General features: G+C 35.9%; 1 protein-coding gene across 1 annotated transcript in view; it reads left to right on the top strand.

The window, feature by feature from the left end:
* Positions 1 to 16,326, top strand: part of CCDC7 (coiled-coil domain containing 7) — a 195,535-nt gene that overhangs the window by 100,643 nt on the left and 78,566 nt on the right. Inside the window, exons 11-12 of the mRNA XM_078074143.1 lie at positions 10,423 to 10,453; positions 10,885 to 10,974. Of these exons, the coding sequence (XP_077930269.1) occupies positions 10,423 to 10,453; positions 10,885 to 10,974 (121 nt within the window). The remainder of the gene's footprint in view (positions 1 to 10,422; positions 10,454 to 10,884; positions 10,975 to 16,326) is intronic.

The raw sequence follows: 16,326 nt of genomic DNA on the forward strand, positions 1-16,326 counted from the left end.
AAGGAAACAAGGGCTTTGAATGACACCCTGGGCCAGATGGACTTCACAGATATATACAGAGCATTCCATCCTAAAACAACAGAATTCACATTCTTCTTGAGTGGACATGGAACATTCTCCAGAATAGATCACATCCTAGGTCACAAATCAGGTCTTAGCTGATACCCAAACATTGGGATTATTCCCTGCATATTTTCAGATCACAAATGCATTGAAACTTGAACTCAATCACAAGAGAAGATTTAGAAGGAACTCAAACATTTGGAGAATAAAGAGCATCCTACTAATGAATGAATGGGTCAATAGGGAAATTAAAGAAGAATTACAAAAATTCAAGGAAAGAAATGAAAATGAAAACACAACTGTTCAAAACCTTTGGGATACAGCAAAGGCGGTCCTAAGAGGGAAGTACATAGAATACAAGCCTTTCTCAAAGAATTGGAAAACACTTAAATGCACAAGCTAAACTTACACCTAAAGGAGCTGGAGAAAGAACAGCAAATAGAGCCTAAACCAAGCAGATGGAGAGAAATAATAAAGATTAGAACTTTGAAATCAATGAAATAGAAACCAAAAGAGCAGAACAGGTCAATGAAACTAGAAGCTGGTTCTTTGAAAGAATTAATAAGATCAATAAACCTCTATCCATACCTACCAAAAAGAAAAGAGAAAGGAGCCAAATAAATAAAATTATGAATGAAAGAGGAGAGATCATGACCAACACCAAAACTGAAAAAGGAAGAAATAGAAAATCTGAACAGACCCATAACCAGCAAGGAAATTGAAGCAGTAGCAGTAATAAAAAACCACCCAATAAACAAGAGTCCAGGCCTGGATGGCTTTCCAGGGGAATTCTACCAAACATTTAAGAAAGAACTAATACTTTTTCTTTTTTTACTTTTTAAAATTTTTTGTTTAAATTTCATTTTATTATGTTATGTTAGTCCCCATACAGTACATCATTAGTTTTTGATGTAGTGTTCCATGATTCATTGTTTTCGAATAACACCCAGTGCTTCATGCAGTACGTGCCTGCCTTAATACCCATCACCGGGCTAACCCATCCCCCCAACCTCTCCCCTCTAAAACCCTCAGTTTGTTTCTCAGAGTCCATAGTCTCTCGTGGTTCATCTCCCCCTCCGATTCTCCCCACTTTGTTTTTCCCTTCCTTCTCCTAATGTCCTCCATGCTATTGCTTATGTTCCACAAATAAGTGAAACCATATGATAATTGACTCTCTCTGCTTGACTTATTTCACTTAGCATAATCACTTCCAATCCCATCCATGTTGATGTAAAAGAGGGGTATTCATCCTTTCTGATGGTTGAGTAGTATCTCATTGTATATATGGACCACATCTTCTTTATCCATCCAGCTGTTGAAGGCCATCTCAGCTCTTTCCACAGTTTGGCTATTGCGGACATTGCTGCTATGAACACTGGGGTGCATATGGCCCTTCTTTTCACTACATCTGTGTCTTTGGGGTAAATACCCAGGAGTGCAATTGCTGGGCCATAGGGTAGCTCTATTTTTAATTTTTTGAGGAACTTCCACACTGTTTTCCAAAGTGGCTGTACCAACTTGCATTTCTACCAACAGTGTAAGAGGGTCCCCCTTTCCCCACAACCTCTCCAACATTTGGTGTTTCTTGCCTTGTCAATTTTTGCCATTCTAACTGGTATAAGGTGGTATCTCAATGTGGTTTTGACTTGAATTTCCCTGATGGCTAATGATGATGAACATTTTTTCATGTGTCTGTTAGCCATTTGTATGTCTTCTTTGGAGAAATGTCTGTTCCTGTCTTCTGCCCATTTTTGGACTTGATTATTTGTTTTTTGGGTGTTGAGTTTGAGAAGTTCTTTATAGATCTTGGAAATCAGCCCTTTGTCTGTAGTGTCATTGCAAATATCTTCTCCCATTCTGTGGGTTGCCTGTTTGTTTTGTTGACTGTTTCCTTTGCTGTGCAGAAGCTTTTTATCTTGATGAAGTCCCAAAAGTTCATTTTTGCTTTTGTTTCACTAGCCTTTGGAGATGTATCTTGAAAGAAGTTGCTGTGGCCAATTGCAAAGAAGTTACTGCCTATGTTCTCCTCTAGGATTTTGATGGATTCCTGTCTCACATTGAGGTCTTTCATCCATTTTGAGTTTATCTTTGTGAATGGTGTTAGAGAATGGTCGAGTTTCATTCTTCTGTATAAAGCTGTCCAATTTTCCGAGCACCATTTATTGAAGAGACTGTATTTTTCCATTGCATATTTTTTCCTGCTTTGTCAAAGATTATTTGACCATAGAGTTGAGGGTCCATATCTGGGCTCTCTATTCTGTTCCATTGGTCTATATGTCTGTTTTTGTGCCAGTACCATGCTGTCTTGGTGATCACTGCTTTGTAATATAGCTTGAAATCGGGCAACATGATGCCCCCAGCTTTATTTTCCTTTTTCAACATTTCCTTGGCGATTCTGGATCTTTTTTGATTCCATACAAATTTTAGGATTGTTTGTTCCAGCACTTTGCAAAATGTCATTGGAATTTTGATTGGGATGGCATTGAAGGTATAGATTGCTCTGGGTAGCATAGACATTTTAACAATGTTTATTCTTCTGATCCATGAGGATGGAATGTTTTTCCATCTTTTTGTGTCTTCTTCAATTTCTTTCATGAGTGTTCTGTAGTTCCTAGAGTATAAATCCTTTACCTCTTTGGTTAGGTTTATTCCAAGGTATCGTATGGTTTTTGGTGCTATTGTAAATGGAATCATTTCTCTAATTTTTCTACAGTTGCATTGATAGTGTATAAGAAAGCAACTGATTTCTGTGCATTGATTTTGTATCCTGCCACATTACTGAGTTGCTGTATGAATTCTAGTAATTTGGGGGTGGAGTCTTTTGGATTTTCCACGTAAAGTATCATGTCATTTGCGAAGAGGGAGAATTTGGCTTTTTCTTTGCCAATTTGAATACCTTTTGTTTCTTTTTGTTGTCTGATTGCTGTTGCTAGGACTTCTAATACAATGTTGAACAATAGTGACCAGAGTGGGCATCCTTGTTGTGTTTCTGATCTTAAGGGAAAGGCTCTCAGCTTTTCCCCATTGAGGATGATATTCAATGTGGGTTTTTCATTGATGGTTTTTATGAACGTGAGGAAGGTCCCCTCTATCCCTATACTCTGAAGAGTTTTAATCAGGAAAGGATGCTGTATTTTGTCAAATGTTTTTTTCTGCATCAATTGAGAGGAACATATGGTTCTTCTCTCTCCTCTTATTAATGTGTTCTATCACAATGAGTGATTTGTGAATGTTGAACCACCCTTGCATCCCGGGTATAAATCCCACTTGGCCGTGGTGGATGATTCTTTTAATGTATTGTTGGATCCTATTAGCTAGGATTTTGTTGAGGATTTTGGAATCCATATTCATCAGGGATATTGGTCTGAAATTCTCCTTTTGATGGAGTCTTTGCCTGGTTTGGGGATTAAGGTAATGCTGGCCTCATACAATGAGTCTGGAAGCTTTGCTTCTGTTTCTATTTTTTTGAAACAGCTTCAGGAGAATAGGTATTATTTCTTCTTTGAATGTTTGGTAGAATTCCCCAGGGAATCCATCAGGTCCTGGACTCTTGTTTTTTGGGGAGGTTTTTGATCACTGCTTTAATCTCGTTATTCATGTTGTGAATTTCTTCCTGTTTCAGTCTTGGTAGTTTATAGGTGTCAAGGAAGGCATCCATTCCTTCCAGGTTGCTCAATTTATTGGCATATAGTTGTTGATAATAATTTCTTTTTTTTTTTTTTTTAATATTTTATTTATTTGAGAGAGAGAGCACAAGAGGGGGGTACGGGAGAGGGAGAAGCAGACTCCCTGCTGAGCAGGGAGCCCAATGCGGGACTCGATCCCGGGACTCCAGGATCATGACCTGAGCCGAAGGCAGTCGCTTAACCAACTGAGCCACCCAGACGCCCAATTTCTAATAATTGTTTCTATTTCCTTGGTGTTAGTCGTGATCTCTCCCCTTTCATTCATAATTTTATTAATTTGGGTCCTTTCTCTTTTCTTTTGGATAAGTCTGGCCAGTGGTTTATCGATATTATTAATTCTTTCAAAGAACCAGCTTCTGGTTTCGTTGATCTGATCTACTGTGTTTCTGGTTTCTAATTCATTGATCTCTGTTCTAATCTTAATTATGTCTCTTCTAATGCATGGCTTAGGCATCGTTTGTTGCTTTTTCTCTAGTTCTTTAAGGTGTAGAGTTAGTTGGTGATTTCGGGATTTTTCTTTTTTTCTTTTTTTTTTTTTTGAGTGAGGCTTGGATGGCTATGTATTTCCCCCTTAGGACCGCCTTTGCAGTATCCCATAGGTTTTGGACTGATGTGTTTTTGTTCTCATTGGTTTCCATGAATTGTTTAAGTTCTTCTTTGATTTCCTGGTTGACCCAAACATTCTTGAGCAGAGTGGTCTTTAGCTTCCAAGTGTTTGAATTTCTTCCAAATTTTTTCTTGTGATTGAGTTCCAGTTTTAAAGCATTATGGTCTGAGAAGATGCAAGGAATAATCTCAGTCTTTCGGTATTGATTGAGACCTGATTTGTGACGCAGTATGTGGTCTATTCTGGAGAAAGTTCCATGTGCACTTGAGAAGAATGAGTATTCTGTTGTTTTAGGGTGGAATGTTCTGTGTAAATCTATGAGGTCCATCTGGTCCAGTGTGTCATTCAAAGTTCTTGTTTCTTTGTTGATATTCTGCTTAGATGATCTGTCTATTGCTGAGAGTGGAGTATTGACGTCTCCTACAATTAATGTATTGTTATCAATATGACTCTTTATTTTGCTTATCAATATAACTATTTTGACTCTATATTGTTCAAGATAGTACTAGAATTCCTAGAGAGAAGGGGGCCGGTTGGAATAGGGTTCCCTACCTCTCTGCCATCTTTTTTCTCCTCAATACCTATTCCTCTGAACGTGTTTCCAGATTGACCACAACCCAAGCTTATGTGTTTGCCTGCTCCCATGTTGGGGGCATTGATATTTACAATTGTTCTTGTTGGATAGACCCTTTAAGAATGATATAGTGTTGTCTGTATCTCTAACTACAGTCTTTAGCTTAAAATCTAATTTGTCTGATACAAGAATTGCTACCCCAGCTTTCTTTTGAGGTCTGTTGGCATGGTAGATGGATCTCCATCCTTTCACTTTCAGTCTGGGTGTATCTTTAGGTTCAAAATAAGTCTCTTGTAGACAGCATATGGATGGGTCCTGTCTTTTTATCCAACCTGCAACCCTGTGCCGTGTTATGGGAGCATTTAGGCTGTTCAGGTTGAGAGTGATTATTGAAAGATATGAATTTATTGTGATCATGTTGCCAGTGAAGTCCTTGTTTCTATAGATTATCTCCATAAATTTCTGTTCTCTATCACTCTTGGGGGCTTTCTCCTTTTATAGAACCCCCCTTAATATTTCTTGCAGGGCCGGCTTAGTGGTCACATATTCTTTCAGTTTCTGCTGGGCTTGGAAGCTCTGCATCTCTCCATCCATTCTAAATGATGGCCTTGCTGGATAAAGTATTCTTGGCTGCATGTTCTTCTCATTTAGTACCCTGAATATGTCTTGCCAGGCCCTTCTGGCTTGCCAGGTCTCTGTGGATAAGTCTGACATTATTCTGATGTTCCTCCCTCTGTATCTAAGGAATCTCTTCCCCCTAACTGCCCTTAAGATGGTTTCCTTGGTTCTAAGATTTGCGAGTTTTACTATTACATGCCGGGGCATTGGTCTGTTTTCCTTGATCTTGGGAGGGGTCCTCTCTGCCTCTTGGACGTGAATGTTTGTTTCATTCCCCAGATTAGGGAAGTTCTCAGCTACGATTTGCTCTAATATATATTCTAGGCCTCTCTCTCTCTTTCCACCGCCTCAGGGGGAGACGAACCATGAGAGACTGTAGACTCTGAGAAACAAAGTGAGGGTTCTAGAGGGGAGGGGGGTGGGGAGATGGGTTCCCCGATGATGGGTATTAAAGAGGGCATGTAATGAATGGAGCACTAGGTGTTATACGGAAACAATCATGGAACACTACATCCAAAACTAATGATGTAATGTATGGTGATTAGCATAACATAATAAAATTAAAAAAAAAAGGAAAGGTTTTCATATTGGAAAGGAAGAAGTAAAACTACCTCTTTTTGTAGATGTCATGATCTTGTATACAGAAAATCTTAAGGGATCCACTAAAATATATATGAAGAAATAAATAAATTCACATTTTGCTGCATACAATATTTATAAATAAAAATCAATTGTATTTCTATACACTAATTGTTACAGGTTGAATTGTGTTCCCCAAAGAGTTATGTTGAAGCTCTAACTCCTAGTATCTCATAATGAACTTATTTTCAAATAGGGTCATTGTAGATGTAATTAGTTAAGATGAGGTCATACTGGGATAGGATTGGTCCTTATTCCAATATGACTGGTATCCTTGTAATAATTGGAGAAGACAGTACACAAAGAGGGAAGAAGTTATGGAGGCAGAGATTGGATTTATGCTACTACAATCCAAAGGATACCAGGGACTACTAGAAGCTAGAAGAGGCAAACAGGGATTCTCCTTTAGAAGTTTCAGAGGGAGCATGGCTCTAACAACTTAATTTTAGATTTATAGTCTCCAGAACTGTAAGAGCATAAATTTTTGTTTTAAGTTACCCAGATTGTGATATTTTTTTTACAGCAGCCTTAAGAAACTAGTACACTGTGATGAACATTCCACAAATGAAATAAAACAATTCCATTTAAAATAACATCACAGACAACAAGAAAGAATTTAACAAAAATAGTGTAAGACCTGTGCACTGAAAACTGCAAAACATTGAAAGAACTTAAAGAAGACCTAATTAAATGGATAGACATTCCATTTTCATGGGCTATTAGATTTAATAATCTTGAGATGGCAGTGCTCCTCCAATTGATCTACAGATTCAATGCAATCTGTCAAAATCTCAACTTTCTTTTTGATGAACTGACAAGCTGATCTGAAAATTCATGTACAAATGCAAGGAATCCAGAATAGCCAAAGAAATCTTAAGAAGAACAAAGTTGGAGGACTCACATTTAATTAATTATTTTTTTATTATTATTTTTTACATTTAACTAATTTTAAAACTTAATACAAGGCTGTAGTAATCAAGACAATGTGGTACTGGCATAAGGTTAGACCTATATACATCAGTGGAATAAAATAGAATGTCCAGAAATAAACCCTTAAATTTATGGTCAATTGATTTTTAACAGGGAGGCCAACACAATTCAGTGGAGAAAAGAAGAGTCTTTTTTAAAAAAAAATTTTTATTTTTTATTCAAGTATAATTAAAAGAGTCTCATATTAGTTTCAGAGGTGTATAAGATGATTCAACAATTCTATACATTACTTGGTGTATTCTTAAACCCCTTTATCTATTTCATCCATCCACCCACCCACCTCTCCTCTGGTAACCACCAGTTTGTTCTCTATATTTAAGAGTCTGTTTCTTGGGTTGTCTCTCTCCCTTTTTTCCTTTGTTCATTTGTTTTCTTAAACTCCACATATGGGGGCGCCTGGGTGGCTCAGTCGTTAAGTGTCTGCCTTCGGCTCAGGTCATGATCCCGGGGTCCTGGGATCGAGCCCCACATCGGGCTCCCTGCTCAGCGGGAAGCCTGCTTCTCCCTCTCCCACTCCCCCTGCTTGTGTTCCTGCTCTCGCTATCTCTCTCTGTGTCAAATAAATAAATAAAATCTTAAAAAAAAAAAAAGAAAACAAGAAACTCCACATATGAGTGAAATCATATGATACCTGTCTTTCTCTGACATATTTCAGTTAGCATTGTACCCTCTAGATCCATGTTGTTGCAAATAGCAACATTTCATTCTTCATATGGCTGAATAAATACTCCGTTGAATGTGTGTGTATATCCATCTATATCTATATCATCTATATCTGTATATCTTCTTTATCAATTCATCTATTGATGGACACTTTGGCTGCTTCCATAGTTTGGCTATTGTAAATAGTGCTGCAATAAATGTAGGGGTGCATCTATCCTTCCGAATTAGTGTTCTTGTATTCTTTCATTAAATTCCCAGTAGTGTGATTACTGGATTTGTAAGGCAGTGCTATTGTTTATTTTTTTTAAGGAACCTCCATACTGTTTTCCACAGTGGCTGCAACACTTTGTATTCCCACCAAAAGTTCACAAGGGTTTCTTTTTCTCCATATCCTTACCAACGCTTATTTCTTGTGTTTTTTATTTTAGCCATTATAGAGGGTGGGAGGTGATATCTTATCATGGTTTTGATTTGCATTTCCCCAATGATTAGTGATATTGAGTATCTTTTCATTTGTCTGTTTGCTGTGTGTATGTCTTTGGAAAAATGTCGATTCATGTCCTTTGCCCATTTAAAAATCAGATTGTGGGGTTTTTTGGTGTTGACTTCTGTAAATTCTTTATATATTTTGGATATTAACCTTTTATTGGATATATCATTTGTGGAAAGAATAGTCTTTTTAATAACTGATATTTCGACAACTGGATGTCCATATGCAAAAGAATGAAGTTGCATCCTTCCTTCATGCTATCCACTAGAACTAACTCAAAAATTACCAAAGACCTAAATTTAAGAGCTAGAACTATAAACCTTTTAGAATAAACATAGGAATAAATCTTTGTGGCCTTGAGTAAGGTAATGGCTTCTTAAATAGGACACCAAAAGCACAACCAACAAAAGAAAAGAAAATAGATAAGTTGACTTGCATAAAATTAAAAGCTTTTGTACTGCAAATGATAAATCAAGAGTGTGAAAAGGTAACTCAGAATGCAAGAACTATTCACAAATCATCTATTTGATAAGGGACTTGTATCTAGAATATATAAAGAACTCTTATGCCTCAATAATAAAAAGATAAATAACCCAAATTAAAAATGGGCAAATAATCTGAATAGACATTTTCTGAAGCAAGATATACCAATGGTCAATAAGCACATGAAATGATATTCAATATCATTGTCATTAGGGAATTTCAAATCAAAACTGCAGTGATATACCACTTCACACCCATTAGGATGGCTGTAAGAAAAAAAAGATGACAATAACAATTGTTGGCAAGGATGCAGAGGAATTGGGACCCTCATACATTGCTGGTGGAATTGAAGTGGTGTGTCTGCTATGGAAACGAGTTTGTCAGTTCTTCAAAATGTTAAATACAAAGTCAACATATGACCCAGAAATTCTGTTCCTAGGTTTATACCTGAGTGATCGAAAACATATATAAGCAAAAACTTGTCCATGGATATTCATAGTAGCATTATTCATAATAGCCCCAAATGGAAACAATATAAATGCCCATAAACTGATGAATGGATAAATAAAATGTATACACCTATACAATGGAATAATATTTGGCAGTAAAAGGAACACAGCACTGATATATGCCACAACATGGATGAACCTTGAAAACATTATGCTAAAGAGCTTTCAATAATAAAATAAAATAAAATATATTTTTATTTAAATGAAATATCCAGAATAGGCAAATCTCTAGAGACAAAAAGTAGATTAGTGTCTGCCAATGTTGAGGCAGTGCTGGGAAGAATGGGGAGTGACTGTTAATGGGTACAGGGTTTCTTTTTGTGGTAATTAAAATGTTCTAAAATTTAATAGCTAAAATAGATGCTCAAGTTGGTGAATATATTAAAACCCATTGAATTGTACACTTTAAATAAATGAATTGGATGGTATGTTAATTATATCTTAAAGCTTAAAAAAATTTGGATTATGATAAATAACTCATTTATCAAAAATATAGTTTACTCATACCTTGGAGCAGTGTTCAGCAAACTGCAGCCCCTGAGTCAAATCTAGCCAGACCCATTCATTTACCTATCATCTATAGCTGCTTTTGCAGAGCTGGGGTAGTGACCGATTGATCATCTGACCTGCAAAGTCTAAAATATTTCCTATCTGGCTCTTAATAGAAAAAGTTTGCCAGATCCTGCTATGGAACAAGAAGTGGTACTTAAAAGGAGTGAAATATATCTGTATTTATTAATATAAATAGATCTCAGACATTGGATTAAGTGAAAATAATAAGTTTAGGACGATATATACATTGATGCCATTTATGTGAAAAAGAAAACAAAACAGTCATCTAGCCCACTAGCAAAAATTATAGAATCGAATAGGTACATGTAGCATTTTATGAATGCATCAAGCAAGTTCTGAAAAGATACACAGCAATCTGATAATATCTCTAGAGAGAGAATTGGATTTTTGGAATGGTAGTCAAAGTGTACTTCAACCTTGTTTGTATTCTTAATTTTTTTCAAAGAAAATATGTAAGTATGTTATATAAGTAAAAATAAAAATGTAAAAGGATAATACATTATAGATATTTTTGGTTTGTTTTTCAGAGCTGTGAGTGATCAAGGTTTGTTAGAGGCTGTAAGTATAGCACTCTCAGTTTGAAATTGCACTTTGCCCTTGATAATGTTAGATTCTAGAAATTGTCAGGATGAATAATCTTAAAGATTCAATACTTCCTCAGTTTATTCAAGAAATTTCTATGCATATGTGTGCTGGGAAGCTTTGTCTTCTTTGACTTTACTAGACCTTATTATCACTCAAAAACCCTTCACTTCTGAAATATTGAACTATAATACCCTATAGTCTTCTAAATTTCTATTCATTGTACTTCTAGTTTGTTTGCCTCTTTCAGCCCCAATTATCATTCATTATGCAGATTAATACCAATGGGTCATATTTTCATGAGTTAATGAAGAATTTCTTACTTTAATAATTAAGTGCCCAAATAATTTCTCTATATTGAAATGTATGCTTTTCATTATTACTAAAATTATAATATTTGTTTTTAGAAATTCAAACAAATGGAAAGTGATTTTCAAGTGTTATTAGAGGAGAAATTGGGGCTGGAAAATGAATTACAAAAGCTGAAGAATACTGAGGTTAGTTCAATTTTAGTGTCTGAAAATGGTAGAATACCTAAAAAACCTTATTATTGTAGAACAGAAATTAAAGATCTATTTAAATGTTTTATAATATGTTTTTGATATTAATAATAGTTAACAGCTGTGCTTTAAAAAATAAAATAATGCTATTTTCTAAATTACCATATTAGCTATTAAAACCAAAAAAATGCTATGAAAAACGGACATAAAATTTAAACATTCCAAAAGACATTTCTAGGCCAAATATTTATTAAAATTTCAATTAATTAAAAAAAAATTTCCAATTAATTAGAGTTTTCAAATATATTTTCTTTTTAAGTCTTAAAAAAATTCCAGTTAACATACAGTGTATTAATATTAGCTTCAAGTGTACAATTTACTGATTTAACCCTTACATACAACACCCAGTGCTCATCATAATAAGTGCACTCCTTAATCCCCATCACCTGCTTAACCCATTCCCCCACCCACCTCCTTACTGGTAACCCTCAATTTGTTCTCTATAGCTGAGTCTGTTTCTTGGTTTTCCGCTTTATTCCCCCTATGATCATTTGTTTTGTTTCCTAAATTCCACATATGAGTGAAATCATATGGTATTTGTCTTTCTCTTATTTTTTTTAAAAGATTTTATTTATTTATTTGAGAGAGAGAGTGAGAGAGCACAAGCAGAGGGAGCAGCAGAGGGAGAGGGAGAAACAGGCTCGATGTGGGGTTAACTATGTGGGGCTCAATCCCAGGACCCTGGGATCATGACCTGAGCTGAAGGCATATGTTTAACCAACTGAGCCATCCAGGTGCCCCTCTCTGACTTATTTTGCTTAGCATAATATTCTGTAGTTCCATCCATGTCATTGCAAATGGCAGGAATTCATTCTTTTTCATGGCTGAGTAATATTCCATCGTGTGTATGTGTGTATGTCCATATGTATGTATGTTTGTATGTATGTGTGTGTGTGTGTGCATGTGTGTGTGTGTATACACATCACGTCTTTTTTATCCATTCAACAGTCAATGGACATTTGGGCTCTTTCCATAATTTGGCTGTTGGTTGATAATCTGGGTGCATGTATCCCTTTGAATTATTATTTTTGTATTTTTGGGGTAAATGCCTAGTGGTGTAATTGCTGGATAGTAGGGTAGTTCTATTTTTAACTTTCTAAGGAACCTCCATACTGTTTTCCAGAGTGGCTATACCAATTTGCATTCCTACCAACAGTGCAAGAGTGTTTCCCTTTCTCCATATCCTGCCAACACCTGTTGTTTCCTCGGTTGTTAATTTTAGCTATTCTGACACATGCGTGGAGATACCGCATTGTAGTTTTGATTTGCATTTCCCTGATGATGAGTGATGTTGAGCATGTTTTTATGTGTCTGTTGGCCATCTGGATATCTTCTTTGGAAAAATATCTGTTCATGTCTTCTGCCCATTTGTTAACTGGATTATTTGTTTTTTGGGTTTTGAGTTTTATATTTTCTTTATATTTTTTTGGATCCTAAACCCCTCATCAGATATGTCATTTGAAAATATCTTCTCCCATTGCAAAGATTACCTTTTAGTTTTGTTGATTGTTTCCTTCTCTGTGCAGAGGCTTTTTATTTTGATGTCCCAATAGTTTATTTTTGCTTTTGTTTCTCTTGCTTCAGGAGATATACCTAGTAAGAAGTTGCTACAGCTGATGTCAAAGAGGTTATTGCCTGTGTTCTCCTCTAGGATTTTGATGGTTTCCTGTCTCACATTCAGGTCTTTAATCCTAATCCTTTAGTCCTTTTGTGTATGGTATAAGAAAGTACTCCAGTTTCATTCTTTTGTATGTTGCTGTCCAGTTTTCCCAGCATCGTTTGTTGAGAAGACTGTCTTTTTCCCATTGGATATTCTTTCCTGCTTTGTTGAAGATTAATTGAATGTGTGTAGTTTTGGGTTCATCTCTGGGTTTTCTATTCTGTGCCATTGATCTATTTGCCTGTTTTTGAGCCAGTACCATACTGTCTTGATCACTACAGCTTTGTAATATAACTTGAAGTATGGAATCGTGATGCCTCCAGCTTTACTTTTCTTTTTCAAGGTTGCTTTGGCTATTTGGAGTCTTTTGTGGGTCCATACAAATTTTAGGATTGTTTGTTCCAGCTCTGTGAAAAATACTATTGGTATTGTGATAGGAATTGCATTAAATGTGTAGAATTTGGGTAATATAGACATTTTAACAATGTTTGTTCTTCCTATCCATGAGTGTGGCATGTCTTTCCATTTCTTTGTGTCACGTTCAATTTCTTTCATCAGTGTTTTATAGTTTTCGGAGTATAGATCTCTTACCTCTTTGGTTAGGTTTATTCCTAGGTATCTTATGGTTTTTGGTGCAGTTGCAAATGGGATTGGTTCCTTGATTTCTCTTTCTGCTGCTTCATTACTGGCGTGTAGAAATGCAACAGATTTCTGTATGTTGATTTTGTATCCTGAAACTTTACTGAATTCGTGTATCAGTTCTAGCAATTTTTTTGGTGTAGTCTTCAGATTTTCTATATAGAGTATCATGTCATCTGCCAATAGTGAAATGTGATTTCTTCCTTGCTGATTTGGATACTTTTATTTCTTTTTGTTGTCTGATTGCTGTAGCTAGGATTTCCAGTACTATGTTAAATAACAGTGGTGAGAGTGGACATCCCTGTCTTGTTCCTGACTGTAGGAGAAAAGCTCTCATTTTTTCCCCATTAAGGATGATATTAGCTGTGGGTTTTTCATATATGGCTTTTATGATGTTGAGGTATGTTCCCTCTATCCCTACTTTGTTGAGGGTTTTTACAATGGATGTTGTACTTTGTCAAATGCTTTTTCTGCATTTATTGAAAGGATCGTATGTTCTATCCTTTCTTTTGTTAATGTGCTGTATCACATTGATTGATTTGTGAATATTGAACCACCCTTGCAGCCCAGGAATAAATCCCACTTGATTTTGGTGAATGATTTTTTAATGTGCTGTTGGATTTTGTTTGTTAGTATTTTATTGAGAATTTTTGTATCCTTGTTCATCAGGGCCTGCAGTTTTCTTTGTTATTGGAGTCTTTATCTAGTTTTGGTACCAGGGTAATGCTGGCCTCATAGAATGAATTTGGAATTTTTCCTTCCTTTTCTATTTTTTGGAATAATTTGAGAAGAACAGGTATTAACTCTTCTTTAAATGTTTGGTAGAATTTGCATTTGAAGCCATCTGGCCCTGGACTTTTGTTTCTTAGGAGATTTTTTTATTACTGATTCAATTTCTTTGCTGGTCATTGGTTTGTTCAATCTTATATTTCTTCCTGTTTCAATTTTGGTAGTTTGTATGTTTATACGTTTCTAGGAATTTATCCATTTCTTCCAGGCTTATTGCTATACAGTTTTTCACAATATTCCCTTATCATTGTTTGTATTTTTGTGGTGGTGGTGATTATTTCTCCTCTCATTTGTGATTTTATTTATTTGGGTCCTTTCTCTTTTCTTTTTGATAAGTTTGGCTAGGGGTTTATCAATTTTATTAATTTTTCAAAGAACCAGCTCCTGGTTTCAATGATCTGTTCTATATTTTTTTTAGTTTCTATAGCATTTGTTTCTGCTCTAATCTTTATTATTTCTCTCCTTCTGCTGACTTTAGGCTTCATTTGTTGTTCTTTTTCTAGCTTGTTTAGGTGTAAGGTTAGTTTATTTATTTGAGATTTTTCTTGCTTCTTGAAGTAGGCCTGTATTATTATATACTTCTCTCTTAGGACCACTTTGGCTGCATCCCAAATGTTTTGGACCATTGTGTTTTCATTTTCATTTGTTTCCACAATTTTTTTTTATATCTTCTTGATTTCCTGGTTGACCCATTCATCGTTTAGTAGCATATTGTTTAACCTCCACGTATTTGTGGTCTTTCCAAATTTTTTCTTGTCGTTGACTTCAAGTTTTATAGCATTGTAGTTAGAAGATATGCATGGTATGATCTCAATCTTTTTGTACTTGTTGAGGCCTGATTTGTGACTTAGTATGTGATCTATTCTGGAGAATGTCCCATGTACACTCAAAAGGAATGTATACTTTACTGCTTTGGGATGGAATGTTCTGAATATAACTTAAGTCCATCTGGTCTAGTATGTCATTCAAAGCCATTGTTTCCTTGTTGATTTTCTGCTTAGATGATCTGTCCATTGATGTAAATGGGGTGTTAAAGTTCCCTATTATTATTGTATTATTATCAATTAGTTCCTTTATGTTTGTTATTAATTGTTTTATATATTTGGGTGCTCCCATCTTGGGGGCATAAATATTTGCAATTCTTAGATCTTCTTGTCGGATAGTCCCCTTTATTATTTCCTTCTTCATCTCTTGTTACAGTCTTTGGTTTAAAATCTAATTTGTCTCATAAATATTGCTACTCCAGCTTTCTTTCGACCTCCATTTGCATGGTAAATATTTCTCCATCCCCTCACTTTCAATCTGCAGGTGTCTTTAGTTCTAAAATGAGTCTCTTGTAGGCAGCATATAGACAAGTCTTGTTTTTATATCCATTCTGACACCCTTTGTCTTTTGATTGGAGTGTTTAGTCTATGTATATTCAGAGTAATTGTTGATAGATATGAATTTAGTGTTATTGTATTACCTCTAAAGTCGGTGTTTCTGGAGATTTTTCCACTCAAAGAGTCCCCTATAATATCTCTTGAAGGGCTGGTTTAGTGGTTATGAGCTCCTTTGGTTTTTGTTTCTCTGGGAAACTCTTTATTTCTCCTTCTAATTTGAATGATAACCTTGCTGGATAGAATATTCTGGCTGCAGACTTTTCCCATTCAGTACTTAGAGTATATCATGACACTCTCTTCTGGCTTGCCAAGTTTCTTTTGAAAAATATCCTGCTTGCTCTATGGGTCTTCCCTTGTAAGTTAGGGACTTTTGTCTTGCTGCCTTTTTTTTTTTTTTTTTAAGATTTATTTATTTATTTATTTGACAGAGAGAGAGACAGCGAGAGAAGGAACCCAAGCAGAGGGAGTGGGAGAGGGAGAAGCAGGCTTCCCACTGAGCAGAGAGCCTGATGCGGGGCTTGATCCCAGGACCCTGGGATCACGACCCAAGCCAAAGGCAGACGCCTAATGACTGAGCCACCCAGGCACCCCTGTCTTGCTGCTTTTTTAAGGATGTTTTTCTTTATCGCTATATTTTGCCAATTTAATTACAGTATGTCTTGGTGTTGTTGGCCTGCTTTTGTTGATTTTGATGGGAGTTCTCTGTGCCTCATGGATCTGGATTTGTGTTTCCTTCCCCAGATTAGGGATGTTTTCAGCTATTATTTCCTCAAATATATTTTCTGCCTTCTTTTCTCTCTCCTATTCTTCTGGGACTCC

The sequence above is a fragment of the Halichoerus grypus genome, chromosome 6, assembly GCF_964656455.1.
Source record: "Halichoerus grypus chromosome 6, mHalGry1.hap1.1, whole genome shotgun sequence".
In the NCBI taxonomy this organism is placed as follows: domain Eukaryota; kingdom Metazoa; phylum Chordata; class Mammalia; order Carnivora; family Phocidae; genus Halichoerus; species Halichoerus grypus.